At 39.5% G+C, this 20,233-nt stretch overlaps 1 protein-coding gene across 3 annotated transcripts in view; it reads right to left on the bottom strand.

The window, feature by feature from the left end:
* Positions 1–15,073, bottom strand: part of LOC122555492 (uncharacterized) — an 81,668-nt gene extending 66,595 nt beyond the window's left edge. For all 3 annotated transcript variants that reach the window (XR_015758904.1, XM_087992888.1, XM_087992889.1), the window contains exons 1-2: positions 14,978–15,073; positions 13,109–14,080 (exon numbers count right to left, since the gene is read on the bottom strand). Coding sequence is in view for 2 of the 3 variants with exons in the window: in XM_087992888.1 (XP_087849014.1) it covers positions 13,109–14,044 (936 nt within the window). In the remaining variant the exon portion in view is untranslated. The remainder of the gene's footprint in view (positions 1–13,108; positions 14,081–14,977) is intronic.
* Positions 15,074–20,233: the final 5,160 nt, after the last annotated feature.

Genomic DNA, 20,233 nt, shown 5'->3' with positions numbered 1-20,233 from the left:
CTTGAAGCTGCCTCACAGCTTCCTGCACTTCTTGCTCTGATAATGGGGCATTGAGAAAGGACTGTTGTCACACCCGGGAGCTTCAGATCTCTAAAAAAGGATTCCATTTTGGCCTGCCCCTCCTCACAATTCTCAGACTGATATAATTTAGAGTAGAATCTCTGGAACGCCACATTAATCTTTTTAGAATCACATGTTAGGTTCCCAGACCCTTCCCAAATTGCTGTAATGGTTTGTGGGGCACTTCTCTTTCTGGCAAAGTATGCTAAGTATTTGCCTGCCTTGTCACCAGGCTCGTATAACCTTTGCTTTGCAAAAGCCAGCTCCTTCTTTGCCGTCTGCGTGAGCACAGAATTTAGTGCAGACCGCAGTGCTGTAATTCTCTGTAGTTTGACCAACGAGGGTCTGTCAAAATAGGCCTTCTCGACTGCCTTCAACCGTGCTTCAAGGAATCATTGCTGCTCACCCTTCTGCCGCTTCCTACTTGTGGAATATGAAATAACTAACCCTCTGGCATAAGCTTTGGTAGTTTCCCAGAGAACAGATGAGCTATCAACCAAGCCTATGTTGATGTCTAGGAATGCCCGAAATTCCCTAGAGAAATACTCCACAAACTTGCTGTCCATGAGAATAAAGGGGTCCATTCGCCAGTACCTTGAATCCACTGTAACATCCTTAATTTTAACCATGAGGAACACTGGAGCATGATCAGAAATGGCAATATTACCAATCGTACAGGATCCCACCAGATCCAGGGTTACCGCAGGGGTCAGAAAAAAATCAATCCTCGTGTGTCATCTGTGCAGATTGGAGAAAAACATGAAATCCCAACCTGTAGGGTGGAGACACCTGCAGACGACCACCAATCCTAATTCCCCACACAAACCCAATAACTGTTTAGTTTGTGCAGAGGGTATCGAGGGACCTTTAGGCAACTTGTCTATTGTGGGGTTCATGAGGCAGTTAAAATCTCCCCCTATAATGATGTGCCGAGACTTGAGACTTATCAGTTTAGAAAAAGCATCTACCAAGAATTTAAGAGGATGAGCTGGGGACAATAAACATTTAAAATGCCATATTCTTCCCCATTTATCAAGGCTTTAAGAATTACAAACCTCCCGTATGTGTCTTTGACACATTCCAACAATTTAAATGTGAGATTTTTCCTAACCAATATAGCCACTCCCCTACTTCTGGTATTAAATGAAATATAAACTCAGTTAAAGCCATTCTGCTGTAATTTCAGATGCTCCTTGTCATCCAAATGTGTTTCCTGTAACAAAGCAATATCCACCTTCTCCTTTCTAAGACTCAAGAGTACATTCTTCCTCTTAATTGGTGAGTGACTTCCCTTGATATTCCAGGTACACCATTTAATCAAATCATTAGCCATAATCTTCTGCAATTACATTTAAATTCCAGAGAGGAGGAACCCGAACCACAAATTGCTGAGCCTTAGTGTCGCATGATCCACCAAATATAAAAACTACACAAACTAAAACCACTACATTTAACAAACATACAAAACTATTAAAAATAAAAAACAACAAAAACCAGAAAACAAACCAACATATAAAGCGCCAATAGCGCTGAGTAGGGGAACTCACCCCCTGCCTGGAGGGGGCAACTACCCATCCCGAACTGCCCATAAATAGGCATCTAACCATCTCAACCACCTTCACTTCTCCCAGCTAGAGCCAATCGCAAGCACAAGCTAAAAAGAATAAACACCCCATAGAATATCAATATGAATAAAAAACCCATTCTTTTATATAAAAAAAGGGGAATAAATACCCCACCCATCCTTTGGGATGTCCTAACTTAGAAATTTAAAATGTACATCTCAACCACCACCAGACATAGTTTGAACCAAATTATTATCAATCGAGGAAAAAAAAGGGGGAGAAACAAAGCTCCAACCGGATTTCCTCCATTTCTTTTACAGAATAATAAACGCATACCCAAGCAACGATATTTATACATACTACAATTGTTTAACTTAGGTTAGCTTGTCCATAAAGTCTCTTGCCTTCTCCGATGTGTCAAAGAGATGCATGGATCCATCTAAGGTGATCCGAAGCACTGCCGGATATCTCAGGGAGTCCTGAATCCCAAGCTCTTTTAATCTTCTCTTGACACACCATCATACGATTTTCGTTTCTGGATCACCGCCGCTGAAAAGTCCTGAAAAAAACATGATTTTAGACCCCTCGTAAATTAGGGCCTTTGGATCCTTCCCATGGAGTCTGGAAGCCTCCAGGACGCTCTCCTTTCCCGTTAATGATGGAATCACACCAGGAAAGGACGAGGGCATTGACCCAGAACCGACCTCCGTGCTGCGACCCGGTGAGCCCTCTCTATCTTCAATCCTCTCATGCCAGTCTCCAAGTCAAGGAATTTCGGAAGCCAATCTTCAACAAATTCCGCAGGCCACTCACCTTCCTTACCCTCAGGCCGACTGATGATCCGAATGTTTTTTCTCCTGCCCCTGTTTTCAAGATCATCCACTTGGTCACGCAAATTATGAACCTGCGTCTTCAGGGCTTGGATCTCTTCCTTGAATGAACTGGCATCAGCTTCCACCACTGTGACTCTGTGCTCCACCTCATTCGTCCTCTTCTCCAGGTCTTCCAGCTGCTGCACGTGCTTCTGCAGCATGAGGGAGACTGGAGCCAGCTTATCTTCAATCTGTTTCCCCAACATCTCGTCAGAGTAATCTGCTCTGAGGCTGCTGCAGGCTGAGCTGCAGGCCCGGCCTTAGATGCTCCTCCTCCCTTTTTAGGCATTTCTAGACAGCTGAAAATACAGGTAAGTCAATTTTTAAATGATTCTTGGGGCTCCACAATCTTTCCAACACCCCAAGAAATCCTGATGACCTGTGTTGGGTGGGATAAAGGACTGTCCTGCTCCTGCTGCGATGCGAAGCTCTGCAATGTGATCTTCTCAGATCGCCACCATCTTAGATCCCCCCAATTGCAACATTTAAGAGGCATTTGGATGGGTATATGAATAGGAAGGGTTTGGAGAGGAATGGACCGGGTGCTGGCAGGTGGGATTAGATTGGGTTGGGATATCTGGTCGGCATGGACGGGTTGGACTGAAGGGTCTGTTTCCATGCTGTACATCTCTATGACTCTATGATTCTATGACTCTATTTTCCTCAATTGTAATTTAAGTTTTTCTACCTCGATTGCACTTGTTTATTTCCATTATAGACTGAAGTGTTTGAGTTAACTTCCTTATAATTTCAGTTTTACTTTTGTCCTTAGTTAAACCCAAGTCTAATTTCTTTGCTAATTATAAACGTATGGCCTTTTTCTTTCCTTCTAAACTTTTTTGGCAACTTTGCGAATCATCTTCAAATTCCAGAACCTTTTTCGCAATTTTCAGAGGCATTTCTCTCACTTTTAATTTAATCAACCACAAGTCACTAAAATGAAACAAATTGTCTCACCTACATTTTATTTAAAAGATCTAGAACACTAATCTACAAGTGTTTAAATCTGCTGGGATTTTTTGCTCCCCAAATCTATTCAAATCTGTCTGAACTAGTTTAAATCCCAGAGGAGCCCACAAATTGTTATGACACAGGGTAAACCCTCCTGGTTAATTTAAACCAGCAACACAGAAAAGATATACTCCATGCAGTAATCTGTGAAAACTTGAGGCCAAGAACTATTTCAAGTAAAGTTAACAACTTTATTTCTTAAAGTATAATGGAGAATAATTAACTAATAACTACTTACAACTCCTTTCTCTAACCTATCTTTTACCTTCCCCTTCTATAATACTAATTCCTGAAGAAGGGCTTATGCCCGAAACGTCGATTCTCCTGTTCCCTGGATGCTGCCTGACCTGCTGCGCTTTTCCAGCAACACATTTCCAGCTCTGATCTCCAGCATCTGCAGACCTCACTTTCTCCTTCTATAATACTAGTCCGGTAAAACCCCCAGATTAAGGTTTACTAAAAATTGAAATTTTCAAAACCAGGCAGATGTCGCATCTTCTCTTATATCTTCCTTGATCTTTTCTTCTTCTTGCAGATTTCACAGTTCACTGATCGATAAAGATACCTTTAAGAGAGCTATTCTCTGGGTGGTCTGCAGATGCTGGTGGTTTGGCAATTCTCCTCCCAATGAACAGTTTTCCCCAGTCTTATACGCCCAAAGCATTGGATTGTGTCATTGGCTTTTAAGATTGTCAATGTACTAAATTCAAACTTGATTGAAGTTTGGTATTTTTGGGGTATATTTTAAAGTGATTGGCCGAATTTGAATTTGTTTTATCCTCTCCTGGCAACCAGCTAAGCGAGTTGTTCAGCCAAATGTTACATTATATCTTGTTCAGAACACTTGGTGCTGTGTCGGGTAGTTCTGCTAGCTTTTAACTTTCTTAAAGGTGCAGTACACCCACATCTTCATAACAAATTCATCTCCATGCGAATTGAACAGTGAGTTCTTCTTCTAGATAGATAGATTGGTGAGATCATGGGCATGTATGCTTTTCTTCTTGTTGCTTCCCTTACCATCCGCCATAGACCCAGTCTAGTAACCATGTCCTTTGACATTCGAGCTAGGTGTAACATCAAGCAACTCTTGGCAGTGGATGTTGCAGTTCTCCACCAAGACTATATGCTGCACCCTTTCCACCCTTTGTTTCTTCTCAGTGGTGTTTGACATGGAGCAATACTGATTCATCAGTGGGAGGGTGAGGATGGGAGCCAGGGGTCCCTCTAATAATTAACATCTTATTCATGTTTTACCTGATGCCATGAGACCTCTGCTAGGTATATCCTGCCGGTGGGACAGCACTTTACAACTGAGGTCTGATTCCATGTGTGTTTGGCTGTTGCTTCACTAGTCCGTAGAACACAATTAGGCATAAGCCTCCTAACAATACGAAGGAACACTTTTCAGGGTTGACAGAGCTGCATTTGTCCATGTTGTTTCCAGTGCCTAAATTGATACTGAGAGATATATTCAGTTTAATTCTTCTCAGACCTCATAGCAGCTTGTCACAACTGAATAGCTCGTTAGGCCATTTAAGTATCAATCTCATTGCTGCTGGTCTGGAGTCACGAGTGGGCCAGACCGATTCAGTGTGACTTTCCTGTGAAACTGCAATTAAAGTTTTTAAAAACAAAAGCATCAAAAGCCTGTTCAGAAAAGAACATTATACAGGCATACAATAAGCAATTAATGTGACGAGATGAAGTTTTTCCACAGAATGATAAAGCAGAATGTAGAAGATTTATTCTGCTTAAGTTGAAGAAAAAAAGCCATCAAAGAAGGATAGTGTGACCTGCTTCAAATTGTGTACAATTGTGTACAATCAGTAGTATCAATTGAACAAAGTGAGTCTGATCATTTTGATTGACTTGTACTTTACATGTTGAAATGAAACATCTTATGATTCAATCAAACTGCTACTTCACCTTGTGTTAAAATTCAGTCACCCTTAAGAAAGATTTAAAAAACACACGGGCAGAAGTTCCAACTGCAAGCAGATGCTAATGAAACAACCTATGTGTTATCTATTGTACATGTTATTATTGTAGTGCCGAGTAAAACGCTTTAAAAAACCCAATTAAGACCAAACCTGGGTCAGTTAGCTGGGAGGCTGGTTTGCAATGAGGCATAAAGCCCAACAGCATGGGTTCAATTCCTGCATCAGCTGAAGTTACCATGAAACACTATCCTTCTCAACCTCACCTGAGGCTTGGTGACCCTCAGGTTAAACCACCAACTACTGCAGTCATTTTGCTGTAATGAGAGAGCAGCCCCATAGTCCAGTATGACTATGGCACCTTTACCTTTACAACCTAATGAACTTTCTCTTGATTGCCTCTATTGTTGGTGTATTTTTCTTCAGATAGGGAGACCAAAACTATTCACAATATTCCAGGCAAGTTTCAGGAAATGTACCCTCAAGAGGTATGTAGAGCAGTTCTGAACTTTTAAAAGCTACTTGAATCAAATTGCTAAATTCAATATTCACAGCATTGACTGGATTTGCTTTATCAATGCATTCTCTTAGTTCCTCACAGCAGCTCATTAAATTATTGGTTTTCGTGCGCTTTTGCTAATCCTTGCCAGATCTCCTGAATTAATCCATTCAGGCAGAAATTTCTTCAGCTCTGTTTATGGGCCTGAAATATGCCCCATTGTGGTGTTATGACTCCAGCCTGAAATTTGGCTTTGCTTCTTATCAACATTGTCTGGTCGAGCTACAGGCAATTACTGTGCCTTCACAGGTGGCTTACCCATTTACTCAGTGAACTTCAGGCCTTTACTTTACCAGTGGTAATGTGGGAATATGGAGAGACAAAAGGGGAGAGGTCAATATTCAGTAGCGTATGGCATTGGAGGAACATTCCTGTATTTTTGAAAATCAAACCACAATCTCCCCTTAAATTAGAATGTATGGTTTAGGTGACAACAGTTGTTGAAGACCCTGAGCAGAAAATTACAGCTTGTATGCATTCCAGAAAACCTAAACAATCAAGTTAGTTAGGAGTAGCCTGGATGCAGACTGTTGATCCCCAAAATATACCTCAGGTAGCTTATCTGTTTTCAACAATTTGCTAACTGATGGATCATTTTCTGATTTGTACCCTTCTCTCTTCTTGAACAGAGGTGTTCCTTATTAACAGGTCTCCTGTTAAAAGGTGAGATCTGCTTTACATATTTCTGGCATCAGTTGTGGTTTTCAACTCCTTCTCCATTACCTATCAATCTTATTTTTCTTCCCCTATATAAAGTACATACACTCAATCGATTTTCTTCGGTGCTTTTTAATCCGGTCACAAAACATGCCCATGTTAAATTGTATTTTCATTTCTTTATTTATCCAAGCATTTGTTGCACTTCATTTAGTTCTCATAAAAGTATGTAATTTACTCATGTTCTGTTTGAAAGTATTACCCATGTTCTATCTGTTGATTTTTCCCCAATTAACTAGTCTAGTTTTCTTTTTTTATTTCCTTCATATTTACTTTTTTCTAATCAATAGACAATAGGAGTAGGCCATTCAGCCCTTCGAGCCTGCACCGCCATTCAATATAATCATGGCTGATCATTCCTAATTAGTATCCTGTTCCAGCCTTATCTCCATAACCCTTGATTCCACTATCTTTGAGAGCTCTATCCAACTCTTTCTTAAATGAATCCAGAGAGTAGGCCTCCACTGCCCTCTGGGCCAGAGCATTCCACACAGCCACCACTCTCTGGGTGAAGAAGTTTCTCCTGAGCTCTGTCCTAAATGGTCTACCCCGTATTTTTAAGCTGTGTCCTCTGGTTCGGCACTCACCCATCAGTGGAAATATGTTTCCTACTGCCAGAGTGTCCAATCCTTTCATAATCTTATACGTCTCAATCAGATGCCCTCTCAGTCTTCGAAACTCAAGGGTATACAAGCCCAGTTGCTTCAGTCTTTCAGTGTAAGGTAATCCTGCCATTCCAGGAATTGACCTCGTGAATCTACGCTGCACTCCCTCAATAGCCAGAATGTCTTTTCTCAAATTCGGAGACCAGAATTGCACACATTTGTGTGCTCCTTGTCTGTTCAACTCCTATCACAAATCTAATTAGATTATGGCGAAGCATATTTGAAAACTTCTTTTAAAGACTGAATATTACCTTAGAACACATCAACAATATCCAAACAATGGTCCTATGATTTATTACAGCTTTGGTTAGGCTCATCTGAGTAACAATATTTGTTGAAATCAGGTATCTGTCATTTCAGAACAAAGAGGACTTGGCTGCAGTGTTGCACAGCACACAGCTGTTTCTGTTCTGAGACACTACACATTACACAGTCTAACAGGCATACAGTTTGTGTGTAAACACGGATGTTATTACTGAACCATATGCAAAATTCAAGATGGTGATGATCATGATTCAGAGTACAGAAAAGTGATGCAATTTAATCATTTACCTTCATGGTTAATTTGTCTCAGAAGATGACTGTTACATTCAGCTTCTTCACAGAAACCGTTGCCTTCAGACTGTCATTGACAACAATGAATTTGTATGTGCTTTCCTACAGCTGGGATAGTGCGTCAGCTATGCTTTAATATTGATAGCAGTCACATTAAGCTACAATTGATCTGTCACTCTAAAGGAGAAGGCTTCACCGTGAGCCTCTCAAAAACAATACTGCCATTTATCATCCAATCACATTTCCTCTCCTGCTTTGCCACTCCCAGCCTGCTCTTAAGAACAAAAAGGAATAACTGGCAGGATTTGTGCTGCTGCAATGTGCTCCACTCAAAAAAAAATCCAATTACGTACAATCCCTATCACTCGGGCTCAACCATTCAGGTACCACATCAGTTGAAAGCATTCTTTATTAAATGTTTTCTAAATTGATGCAGACAACAAAAAGGGAAATCTTGCATTAAATAAATCACTAAACAAAGTTAGAGCTTTGAAAAATGCTGCAATCAGAAAAAGCAATTTAATCCGTGTGATATTGGGGATACAGTCCTGTCAACAAAGAAATACGAAGATTAACCAATGTGACAAATTATTTGTGCTCATGTCCTCATTGAAGTGAATGCAAGTCTTCCATTCTGGAAAGTTAGTTACGAATGTAAAATGACATGTAATTAGACTAGAACAGTGCCATTTTTGGGACTTGAGATGGTGATTTGTACCAGTTCATACTTGTTGTCAGGTCCTCCCTTCCCATTTACCAACCAGCAGTGTTTGTTCTCAGCAGGACCAGTGCTGCTGGCTACTCAATAGGGGACTAAGAACAGTGGAGAAAGTGAGGACTGCAGATGCTGGAGATCAGAGTCGAGAGTATGGTGCTGGAAAAGCACAGCAGGTCAGGCAGCATCCAAAGAGCAGGAGAATTGATGTTCCAGGCATATAGGGCTTAGTCGATTCTCTTGCTCTTCGGATGCTGCCTGACCTGCTGTGTTTTTCCAGCATCACACTCTTGACTAAATACAGTGCGCTGACAATACATAATATAGATACCCTGCTCCTCTTAACAGAGAGCTCCACTGAATCATAGGATGCTGTCAGTGAATGAAAATGCTGCAATTCTGATGGAGGGAAATAGGGCAGTGAAAGAGCTTCTACATTCACTGATGCGAGGCTCTTGGAACTACTCATGGAAGTGGACAAGAAGAGAGATGCCATGATTCTAGAGATCCCAGGATGTCCTCAGGGACTGTGAGCAAGTAGTCAGGAAGATCAATCTGGGATCTGGCCACAAAGATGTGACCACAAGAAGCCCCATGAATCTGCTTGAGGTCAGTAACTAGATTTTCACATCTCCCAAGTACCACAGCATAAACCTCTGGTACTGCTCTATGTCCCATGCTCTCATCACTCACCCATCAGTAGTTTTTGACCTTCAGGATCACACCTAAAATTCAGATACTCCATCTCACACATTGCAGTGATGCTTTCACATGATTCAAGCTGTTCGACACTGAAACACAATATTACACAATTACCACCATTCTGCTCTCTCTTTGCAGGACATGGTGGCACACAATGAAAAGGAAACAGAAGAGATCTATAACTCCAAATCTCCTGAGCCCTTTGGATAAGTTGATTCTCTGTATCATGGATAGTCTATGCATCAGACATCATTGAGAACGTTGAAGTGGAATGTTCAGTGCTTTAGAAAATAAAAGGTAGAGGAGCAAACAAGGCCTGTTGCTTAGTAACAGAATAACCTATGACACAGAGAGAAAGGTTCTTTTGACAGGTTAGAACCATCCAGCATATCAGTGAGTAAGTGACAGAGAAGTAGGTGTTTCAGGCAAAGGCATAGAACATCAATTGTGTAATTTAGCACTGTCCAAAATAGTCAGGGTCAGAAAGCAGTCATCCTAGGTTGCTTAGAAGTTAGTTAAAAAAACACACAACACCAGGTTATAGTCCAACAGGTTTATTTGGAAGCACTAGCTTTCAGAGCACTGCTCCTTTGTCAGGTATGGTCCGAAAGCTCGTACTTCCAAATAAACCTTTTGGATTATAACCTGATGTTGTGTGATTTTTAACTTTGTCCACCCCAGTCCAACACTGGCACCTCCACATCATACTTCGAAGTTAGAAAGACTAAAGCTCCAGAAAGAGAAGACTTTTAAGTGTGAGAAAGATAAACATCTTACAAGGCTGTTGAAGGCATTTGTTTAAATGATACATGTGAAGTAGTAAGGGGTCTGTGTTAGCAGTTTGTATAAGGGTCTCATGAACAGGTACATTAACTAAAGCAAACAGCATTGAGTCAATACAAAGCTTTTCAGAAAGTGTTAAGACCAACTGTGCCAACTGAAGAAGGAACTTTAAAATGGAAAAAGGATGACATTTTCTGTGAGGTTTGAGTGTTATAAGAAGCTGTTGATGGGAAAGTGGTTGGCTGAATTTTTATTTCTGGTATTTGTAATAAGGCCATTTTAAATAGTTCTTATATGGTATAATTTCTTTCTTCTTTTTGTGCATAACAATGTTTAATGTTCATTTGTTAAAAGTACTCTAGTGAATATATTCTGTCTGACCAAGTTGGCAAACAAATTTCAAAAGTAAAATTAATGCTTGTCAAGCTAGATTTCACTCTGGAATCTAACTTGATCAGTATTACCATCAACTGGGATGATAACAGCAGCACTTCCAATCTTTCAGGGTGTTGTGATTATAACAAGGGAACCATGTTCAATCAGGGAGCACAGGCTAACCGATATAAACAGAGATGTCAGAGGTTCTGTTCACTCTGGGCTCTGAGGAAGTTGGAAGAGTGTCAAGGATTCTCCATGTGTAAATAACGGGTGTCTTGGTGACAGAATACCTGCATCTGTGGAGTTATTTCACAGGGTATCCTAGCAGCCAATTTATTGTTCATGTCACCCAGATTCACATAGATAAATCTACCTTCCATCTTAGGAGGAGACAGGGATGTGGGAGGAGTTGGAAAGGTACTGATACCAATTGGTACTTAGATTGGACTTAGTGTCCTTCACAATTTGGATTGAGCTAACACTAAATTGTCAATAACATTGAGAGAGCCCATAGTGATAGTTGATGTTAAAAATGGAAAGAGGTCTGCTGTAGCAGTTTTATTCAGTCAGGCTTCATCGTTGACCATCACTACTCATCTGCACCCCATACATTATGTTGGAAAGGGTTAAAGAGTCAAATCCATGTAATCTGATGCAACAGCTTGTGCTTGTATCTGCAACTATTTTTATGAAGGTAAATCATGGGGCATCCAAATTTCCTGCAAAGGACAGACAGAGCACTTATTAACATATTTAAATATGGCTAATCCAGTGTTCCCTGTTTGAAATGAATTCATGTTCATGTATTTCCCACATTTGAGAAAGTTCAGATAGTGAAATTGAGCTGGATGTATCTGGCTCCCCACTGTTAGCAGCTCTTTCAGTATTTCTTACAGGTCAGGAACTTCTGGCTTTAAGAGTTAGATTAGATTAGATTAGATTACATTACAGTGTGGAAACAGGCCCTTCGGCCCAACAAGTCCACACCGATTCACCGAAGCGCAACCCACCCATACCCCTACATTTACCTCTTACCCTAACACTACGGGCAATTTAGCATGGCCAATTCACCTGACCTGCACATCTTTGGACTGTGGGAGGAAACCGGAGCACCCAGAGGAAACCCGTGCAGACACGGGGAGAACATGCAAACTCCACACAGTCAGTCGCCTGAGGCGGGAATTGAACCCGGGTCTCAGGCGCTGTGAGGCAGCAGTGCTAACCACTGTGCCACCGTGCCGCCCACTAACAGTTCTTTCACAGGCCTCACAAACTAAAGCCGATTGCTAACTGGAGAATCTCACAGATTCACTATCCATGTTAAAGAAATTCCTACTCATTTCTGCCTTCACCAGGCAATTGTTTCTCCACGATCAGACCCATTATTCCTTGATTCACACAGGAAGAAACAACTTCTCTGCATCTACTCTGTTAAGATCCCCAAGAAGTTTATACATTTCAATAAGCCTTTATCTTATTCTTCTAAACTCCAATGGCTACAAACTCAACCTACTTAACTTTTCATAATTAAATTCCTCTGGTGAACTTTCTCCAGACTGCCTCAAATGTCAATATAACCTTCCATAGATAGGATGCCAAAAGTGATTCACAGTATTCCAGGCTCTTTCATTTGAACTTTATTTTATTTCTTCTTTATTCTTTTCTCAATTAATTCAATCTTACTTTCCTACTCCTTCTGTATCCAATTCTACATGAGTTCACTCTCCTCTAATCTTTCTCTGTTTATTTTTCAATCGTTAAATCTCACTGAGTTAAGACTTTTGTTTCTGCCATTCTCTAAGTATTCAGTTGTCTCGTTACCCTCACTTAAACTGTAACTTTATGAGAGTTTGAATTGAAGAATGAGGAAAACGTCTCAATTGCCAGGTTTAAAGATGATTTGGTCCATAATGGTCAATACACTACACACATGGAAGCATTTGAAAATTGTAGTGCATTCTCTTTTAAATGTAAAAATTCAAGAGGTCAAATATTTCAATTCCAGGATAGACATTTATCAGACTTAATTTCTACATTCAGTAATCAGATCCTTAAATGTTGGCAAATTATTATGTGGATTTCACTCCAGCATCTACATGTCATTCTTGGATCACTGAATTAGGTAGCTAGTTTCATTAAATACCCAAGAATACGTTGATCACATCATCTTCTTTTGAGAGTTTCACTTCAAAGTGAAATTCTTGTTAAAGTTTAATTTTTAACCAGCACCTTTCATGCAAGTTTGGTTTTTCACTCTTCACTCTGACGATAGGCAATTTTGTCCATTACGTTTTAGAGGATCTCCACTAATCCTAAATTTCAGTGGAAAAAAAGCCTCCAAAAATCTCTGAGAATTTGCAAGTGTAAAGAACAGTGAGTATCACTTTATCTGGTGAATTCCAATTGCCAGCTATTACTATTAAAAGTAAAACCAAAGTATTGAGATAATATTTGCACTTTCCCAATTATAACATTTCCACCTGGGAAGCTCAAACTTGAAATAAGAGAAATTCAATTTCTGCCTTGACCTTTCCTTTTGACAAGTATTAGAGACATTTTATTGTCAGAATGTAATAAGATATCACCTACCTCAGCTTGGGTGGGCATGTTGCCACCAGTTGGTGGTATGCTGGGCTTGGAGGCATTACTGGAATCTATATAGTGATTGTTTTGTTCCGACCCCAGAGTTCTGCCTTCTATCAGTGAGGAAATGGAAGGTGAGGATGACGAGGAGGAGGAGGGGGAAAATTGGGAAGCGGTAGTCTCAATCGGTGTACTAATTAATTGCTCAACACTTTTGCTGCAAGATACGGGCTGCAACTTAGACTTTATTTCATTATTGCTTTCAGTAAGAGAATGCTCTGACTGTGACCTCCTCGGACTGGACCGATTTAAACAAGAGATTCTTTCTGCTGCTGTATCGGGTAATTTTACAGGATTCTGTAAAAGTGATGGAACATGTTTCTCTGGGGCTGTGCTTTCTGGAGCATGATTACAAGAGTGATGGCCAGAAGAGGATTTACCATCAAGCTCATCTCCTATGACATTATCGATTGTCTCTAAATCAATTCGTTGCTGTTGCATCTCTGCTTGTTTCAGGCCACTCTGTCTACCTTTATTTGATGATTGATTTTCTGGTTCTTCAGAATGACAAGAATATAAAGATTTGTCTTGCAAAGAACGAAAAGAAACATTCTCTGTAGGATCACCCTGTTCTGTTAGGAGATGCCTAGATTTTTCTTTAGCATTACTGATGCAGCATTCAGAACTCTGGTTAGGTGTGAATCCAGGACATGGACTGTTTTTGCTTATATTCCTCATTTCAGGTCCGTCATCGTGACCATAGGAGTCCTGTCTATTAAAATCCTCCCTTCTTTCACTATAGTTTCTTAGGTTTCCTCTCAGATTCTCAGTGCTGTCCTTTTGACTCTGTTGCAGGTTTCCCAATGTTGCTGAACCAAATCCTGGGGAGACTGCTGGGCTATCAGGCATCTCTTTCAAAGCAATCTTCTGGGATGCTGCCATAATCACATAAGATGTTGCCTGATAATTCTCTTGTGTCTAAGAGAAAAAAAAGTTTAAATTGTTTGATAGTTTAAAACAAAAATAAAATTAATCTTCCAACATTGAACATATTCCATTGGAGGTAACTAGTTTAGAAAAGATGATTGATCCAGAAAACAACATGACAGATGTAAAAACAGCAGAACTGGATTCAGGAAAGGTGATATGCTAGGCAGTCACAATATTGAATATTGGTAAAATCTTTACATTGTTTAAAACCTAAATCCAGTCTCATCCAGGAAAAATAGTTTGCTGTTTTGTTAATTTGTTCCATTATTTTTTCACTAGAAATGAGACCTAAAGAAATCTTTCTGTAGAGATTAGCAAGTCAACTGCCTAAGAAAACTAACAATTTTTCTTTAATCATATTACTTATACATCAATTCCTGTGGATGTCATTAAGAATCATAGAATCCCAGAATCCCTGCATTGTAGAAGCAGGCTGTTCAGCCCATCGAGTCAACACCAACCCTCTGAAGAGCATCCTACTCGCCTACCCTGCAATTCCCAGCGCTAATCCACCTAACCTGATGTGGAGGTGTTGGTGTTGGACTGAGGTGGACAAAGTTAAAAATCACAACATCTGGTTACAGTCCAACGGGTTTATTTGAAAATATAAGTTTGTACTTTCAAATATACCTGTTGGACTACAACCTGATGTTGTGTGATTTTAAACTTTGTCCACTTAACATGCACATCCCTGGACACAATGGGTAAATTACCATGGCTAATCCACCTAACCTGCACATTTTTAGACTTAAACTTTGTTTTAAAATAGTTTCCTAAAATATGAAATACTAAACTTGAACACACCTGTATAGTAGAGACCCAGACGTTGTTACTTCATTGGTTATGCTTTCAAGGTCTTTTAGGTTTGACTAAATATGAACTTACCTTAAGACTTGTATTTTCTCCAAATACAGTGTTGGCTGGTAAAGAAATAACTGCTTAACACTGTACGTCTAAACAGCAGCTGAACTATTACTCAAAGGGTTAGGGACTTTTAATTTTCTCTGTTGCTACTTAGCTACACAGCAGCGATAGGCTCTCTTCAATTTCCGTTTCCCTTGAGACAATGCCAGGTATTGGTTTACAGTGTTCCATTCCCTTTTATTACATTGTCAGTTACAGTGAAAGCAGCACAGGTCTGTTGATGAGCTTTCCCAGCCTTTAAAGTTTCTGTGGGCAACAGATTTGTAAACAACGTGGCAAGCTTGAACTTGTCGGCTTGATTGAGTGCCTCATGAGCCTACCAACTACTGACTGATACCATTCTATGATTAATCCATTTTATTGAATATTATTTTACACAAGGACCTCATTGCAGTGATGGGGATGAAACTTGTGCTCACTCCCTAATCAAATGTTAAGTTTATATTCTATTTAACAAATTCCACTTGATTGTCATGCATCACAAACCTCATATTTGTAATTAAGCTCAGAATATAGTTTTATTACGTCAGGGAATGAGGCATTGCTGGCTAAGATAGAATTTGTTGTCTGCCCATGAAAAGGTAGTCGAGAGCTGGTGCCTTAAATGGCTGAAGACCTTCAGATGAAGGGGCATTCACATTGCGCTTACAAAAGGAGTCCCAAAATTTTGACTCAGTGACAGTAAGTCAGGATGGTATATGATTTGAAGGGAATGTATAGATAGTGGTATTCGCACACAGAGAATTTAAGATATTGACATACAATCACCGATTTTTAAGCAGAGGTGATCCCCATGTTCCTCTTTGAAATAGATATCCATTAGTTCTAACCTCCAGTCCTTTTCCTCATAAATAAACAGTTTTTACCCCTCAACTAATTACATAATTTCCTTTTTAAAGTAAATTTGCTTCCAAGTAATCCTTCATTTTGCAAGGAAAAAATGTCTCATATTGCCTCCAATTGCATTCCTAATTACCTTATACAAATGTTCTTTGATTACAACACTTCTGACACTGAAATCGATTTCTATTTCTGTGGGTGTTGCTCAACAAACACATTTTGTCAAAAGGTTTTGTCTTGCAAACATCCGGGAAAGAATACCAAAACATGAGGAAAACCAATATTTATTTGTTTTCCCCCCCTTCGCCCCCAGACTACCACCTAACTTTATTCCCCCGCACCCATGTTATGTGTGTGCAGGTGTGAGACACAGTGAGAGACACAAGGGGCACAAATCTTTATTCAGTTTCCACCACCAAGAAGAAAAGAAACACCCGAGTGGCCAGTGACAAGCAGTGCTTTTCACATCAAAGGGCAATGCAGTGTGATCAAACAGTGAAGGGAAGGGCAGGGATTAAATCAAAATAGAGTTGGAGGGGAAAATAATGCATTCCGCTTCCTGCTGCGCCCACCTCTCCCTGAACAGCTCAAGAAAGCCAATATTTGTTCTGCATGGTTGGAAATTAGACTCTGATTGGTACAGGCATTGCCAAACAGGATGCATATATTAGTGGTGATTGACTGTTAATTTCATACTTTGTTTACTGTTAAACATGATAGGATGACACTGATTGATTAGTGAGAAATGAACCTGCAAATAGATGTAAACTAATTTATTAAGTTGAAACAGGAATAGTGCATGTACATGTTCTATCTGCAAAGAGCACTGCCTCACATATTAATATATGTAGCTTCTTGTATCTCCAAGTGCACCACAATGCAAGACCAACTGACAATACTAAATTGCTTGTCAGCATAAAGCTTTTCATGTTTAGCATTATCCAACTAATATCCAATTGCAAATCATATTTATCTTGGAACAGTGTTGCAAGTTATACAAACACAGGTTGGATGCATATGGTATTTTGCTTGTTGTGAACAGCCAAATAGACATATTGTTTGATACAATCTGCCAGTCTTTGGAGCATACTACCTACAAACCTGGTAGCAAACCAGCGATGAAAATCAGATATCGCATAAATCATTTGTGTGATCAGCAAAATGTCTTTTAGGTTTAATAGCAGCATCCTCTTAATAGTGAGCATCACTCATATTGCTATCCCATAGTAGCAGCATGAAACAGTTAGCTTTAATGTTGCTCAAACTTAATATACCTTTCCCTTCCCTGGTAATCTGCTCACCCCTTCAATAATTAAATACTGAGCAAGAAGATGCATTTCAAACATGCTCTGTACTTCAGTGAAATCAAGGCTAATATGTTTGTGTTTTGAATTTCACATTACCAATGACCAACATCCCCTGACAATTTTTGATTTCCTTACCTAAGAATCTGTTTCCTTCAACCTTGAAAATTTTTAATAACCTCCCGTCCAGCACGTGCTGAGGAAGAATTATAGAATTGCATAATTCTGACAGAGAAAAAAACATTCTCTTCATCTCTGCCCTAAATAAGCAATCCTGAATTTTCTAAATATGGCCTACTGCTTCTGGATTTATTGATAGAAGGAAATATGCTTTTCAAGTCCACTATGTCAAGACTGTTCACAATTTTATATATTTCAATCAAGTCACACCTCACTCTTTTAAACTTCGGTGAAAACAAACCCAATCAGTCCAACTTTCTCTCAACAACCCAGTCATTCCAGATTTTAATCTGATAAACCTTTTTGAACCATCTCCAATGTATTTACATCCTTTCTTAAATAAGATCAAAACTGTACCCTGTATTCAAGATATTCTTCACCAATACCCTATTTCACTGACTTTTATGTTTGATTCCCCTAGTAATCAAGAATAGCATTCCATAAGCCTTCATTACTTACACAAACCCATGTACTTGGGTTTTATGAAAACTGAGAAAACTGTGGATGCTATGAATCAGAAACAAAAATAGAAATTGCTGGAAAAGCTCAGCAGATCTGGCAGCATCTGTGGAGAAAAATCAGAGTTAACGTTTCAGGTCAAGTGACTTTTCCTCAGACCCTTTTGAAGGATCTGAGGAAGAGTCACTCAACCTGAAATGTTAACTCTGATTTCTCTCCACAGATGCTGCTAGACCTGCTGGTGCTGTTCCAGCAATTTCTATTTTTGTTTCTTACCTTTAATGACTCAGACTAAAATCCCTGGATGCCTCGAAATCTCAGAATCTACAGTCAATGTTAGTTTAAGTAATAACCTGTTTTGTTTATTCTTCATGTCTAAGTCAACAATTTCACTTTTCCCACATTCTACTCCATCTTGCCCACTTACTCAACGAAGGCCACAGGTTAGATTCCTGCAGGATTCAGTCTATCTCACTCACTTATCCCGTTTATATTACTTTGCAGGAAAATAGTGAGGACTGCAGATGCTGGAGATAAGAGTTGAGAGTGTGGTACTGGAAAAGCAGTCAGGTCTTCATCCTGATGAAGGGCTTATGCCTGAAACGTCAATTCTCCTGCTCCTTGGATGCTGCCTGACCTGCTGTGCTTTTGCAGCACCACACTCTTGACTATATTGTTCTGCTCTCCAGTCATTAGGGTGGCACAGTGGTTAGCACTGCTGCCTCACAGCGCCAGAGACCCGGGTTCAATTCCTGCCTCAGGTAACTCTGTGTGGAGTTTGCACATTCTCCCCGTGTCTGCGTGGGTTTCCTCCAGGTGCTCCAGTTTCCTCCCACAATCCAAAAAAAAATGTGCAGGTTAGGTGAATTGGCATGCTAAATTGCCCGCAGTGTTAGGTGAAGGGGTAAATGTAGGGGCATGGGGCTGGGTGGGTTGCGCTTCGGCAGGTCGGTGTGGACTTGTTGGGCTGAAGGGACTGTTTCCACACTAAGTAATCTAATCCTCACCACTTGCCTTTCCAGTAATTTTGTGTCATCCACAAAGTTGGCTATGTACGTTTTACTTTCCACATCCAAGTCAGTAATATATATTGTAAATTATGCCCCCTGCATTGGTTCTTGTGACATTCCACTCGTTGCAGGGTTTGATTCCTGAAAATGCCTCCTTTATTCCAATTCTTTGTCTTCTACTAATTAGCCAATCCTCTAATCATGTTGATATACTAAATCCAACATCATAGGCTCTTATCAAGTACCTTATCAAACACCTTCTGAAAATTCAAAATATATTCCATCCACTTCTTCCTCTTTATCTATCCTGTTTGCTCTCTGGAACCAGCTGAGATGCATTTGGTAGATTTACTGCCATCAATTCTTCTTCTTGGTATTAATTCGAGCTGACATCAAATGCGGAAGGATGTCCACATGAGGTCTTCAGCAAACGTTAGGCTCAGTCTTAATTAACCAGAAATATTTCTACAAGCTATTTAATATTATGTGAGATATATAATTATTTTGTCAGACATTGGCCTCAAATTAAGTAGGCATATAGTACTATTCCTGAGGCTTTTAGGTACACATGAGACTACACTCAATCATGGGTTATCTGCTCCCAGCAACAGTTGTTCATATTGGAAGGCAGTTCCATTGGGATGTCACTGAGTCAGTCTTGGCAGACAAAATGTTTTGTCCAAATGTAGAAAATGAATCAATTCAATTTCTCCAACAAATCACACTTAACATCAGTTCAGATAAATGGATGGTTTAGAGTATCTAAGATAGAGTTAAATTTCCTTTTTTACTAGTTGCAGCACCCATGGGTTTCTTGAATGATGCAAATGTAAACTTTTTGCAAGATAGCACATTCTTTGTGCGTGTAGAGGAATGCTTTAACCCTGCTACATTCATTATAAATGAACATACTGGCACAATTCAATTAAAAAAAATTAATCTAATCATGAGGACAATAAAATACTTCAGAAAACAATGAGCACATAGACAAAATTTTAAAAAGCCTATCTGTTGTGGCATTGTACACAAGAATGAAGTACACTGGAATATTTTATTTTGATTCCAAAATGAGCTGTTAAAACAACACAGCAGAAACTGACAGTATAATGAAACTTTAGCTGAAATGAAATAAAGAAATTAAATTACAACTTGCTGCTTTGATTTGGAGAATAAACAAAAAATACAAAATAAAAAATATAACACTGACAAAAAGGAATTCATAATTCTCCTTGTGACAAAGTTTATGGAAATGAAATATTTAATAATATTATGAACATAAATGTCAAAATCTAAGAAGACAAATTAAGCCAGATTTTAAGTAGCACATTTGCTTTTACAGCCACAGAAATGTGCCTTTTCAACCATGTTGAGTAGAGATTATGATTTCCATTAACAGCAAAATTGTGAAATGAATAACACAGAAG

The sequence above is a fragment of the Chiloscyllium plagiosum genome, unplaced genomic scaffold, assembly GCF_037043375.1.
Source record: "Chiloscyllium plagiosum isolate Xiang-an unplaced genomic scaffold, Cpla_swu_hap1 HiC_scaffold_12, whole genome shotgun sequence".
Classification (NCBI taxonomy): domain Eukaryota; kingdom Metazoa; phylum Chordata; class Chondrichthyes; order Orectolobiformes; family Hemiscylliidae; genus Chiloscyllium; species Chiloscyllium plagiosum.
This window is presented reverse-complemented; position numbering and strand designations above follow the sequence as displayed.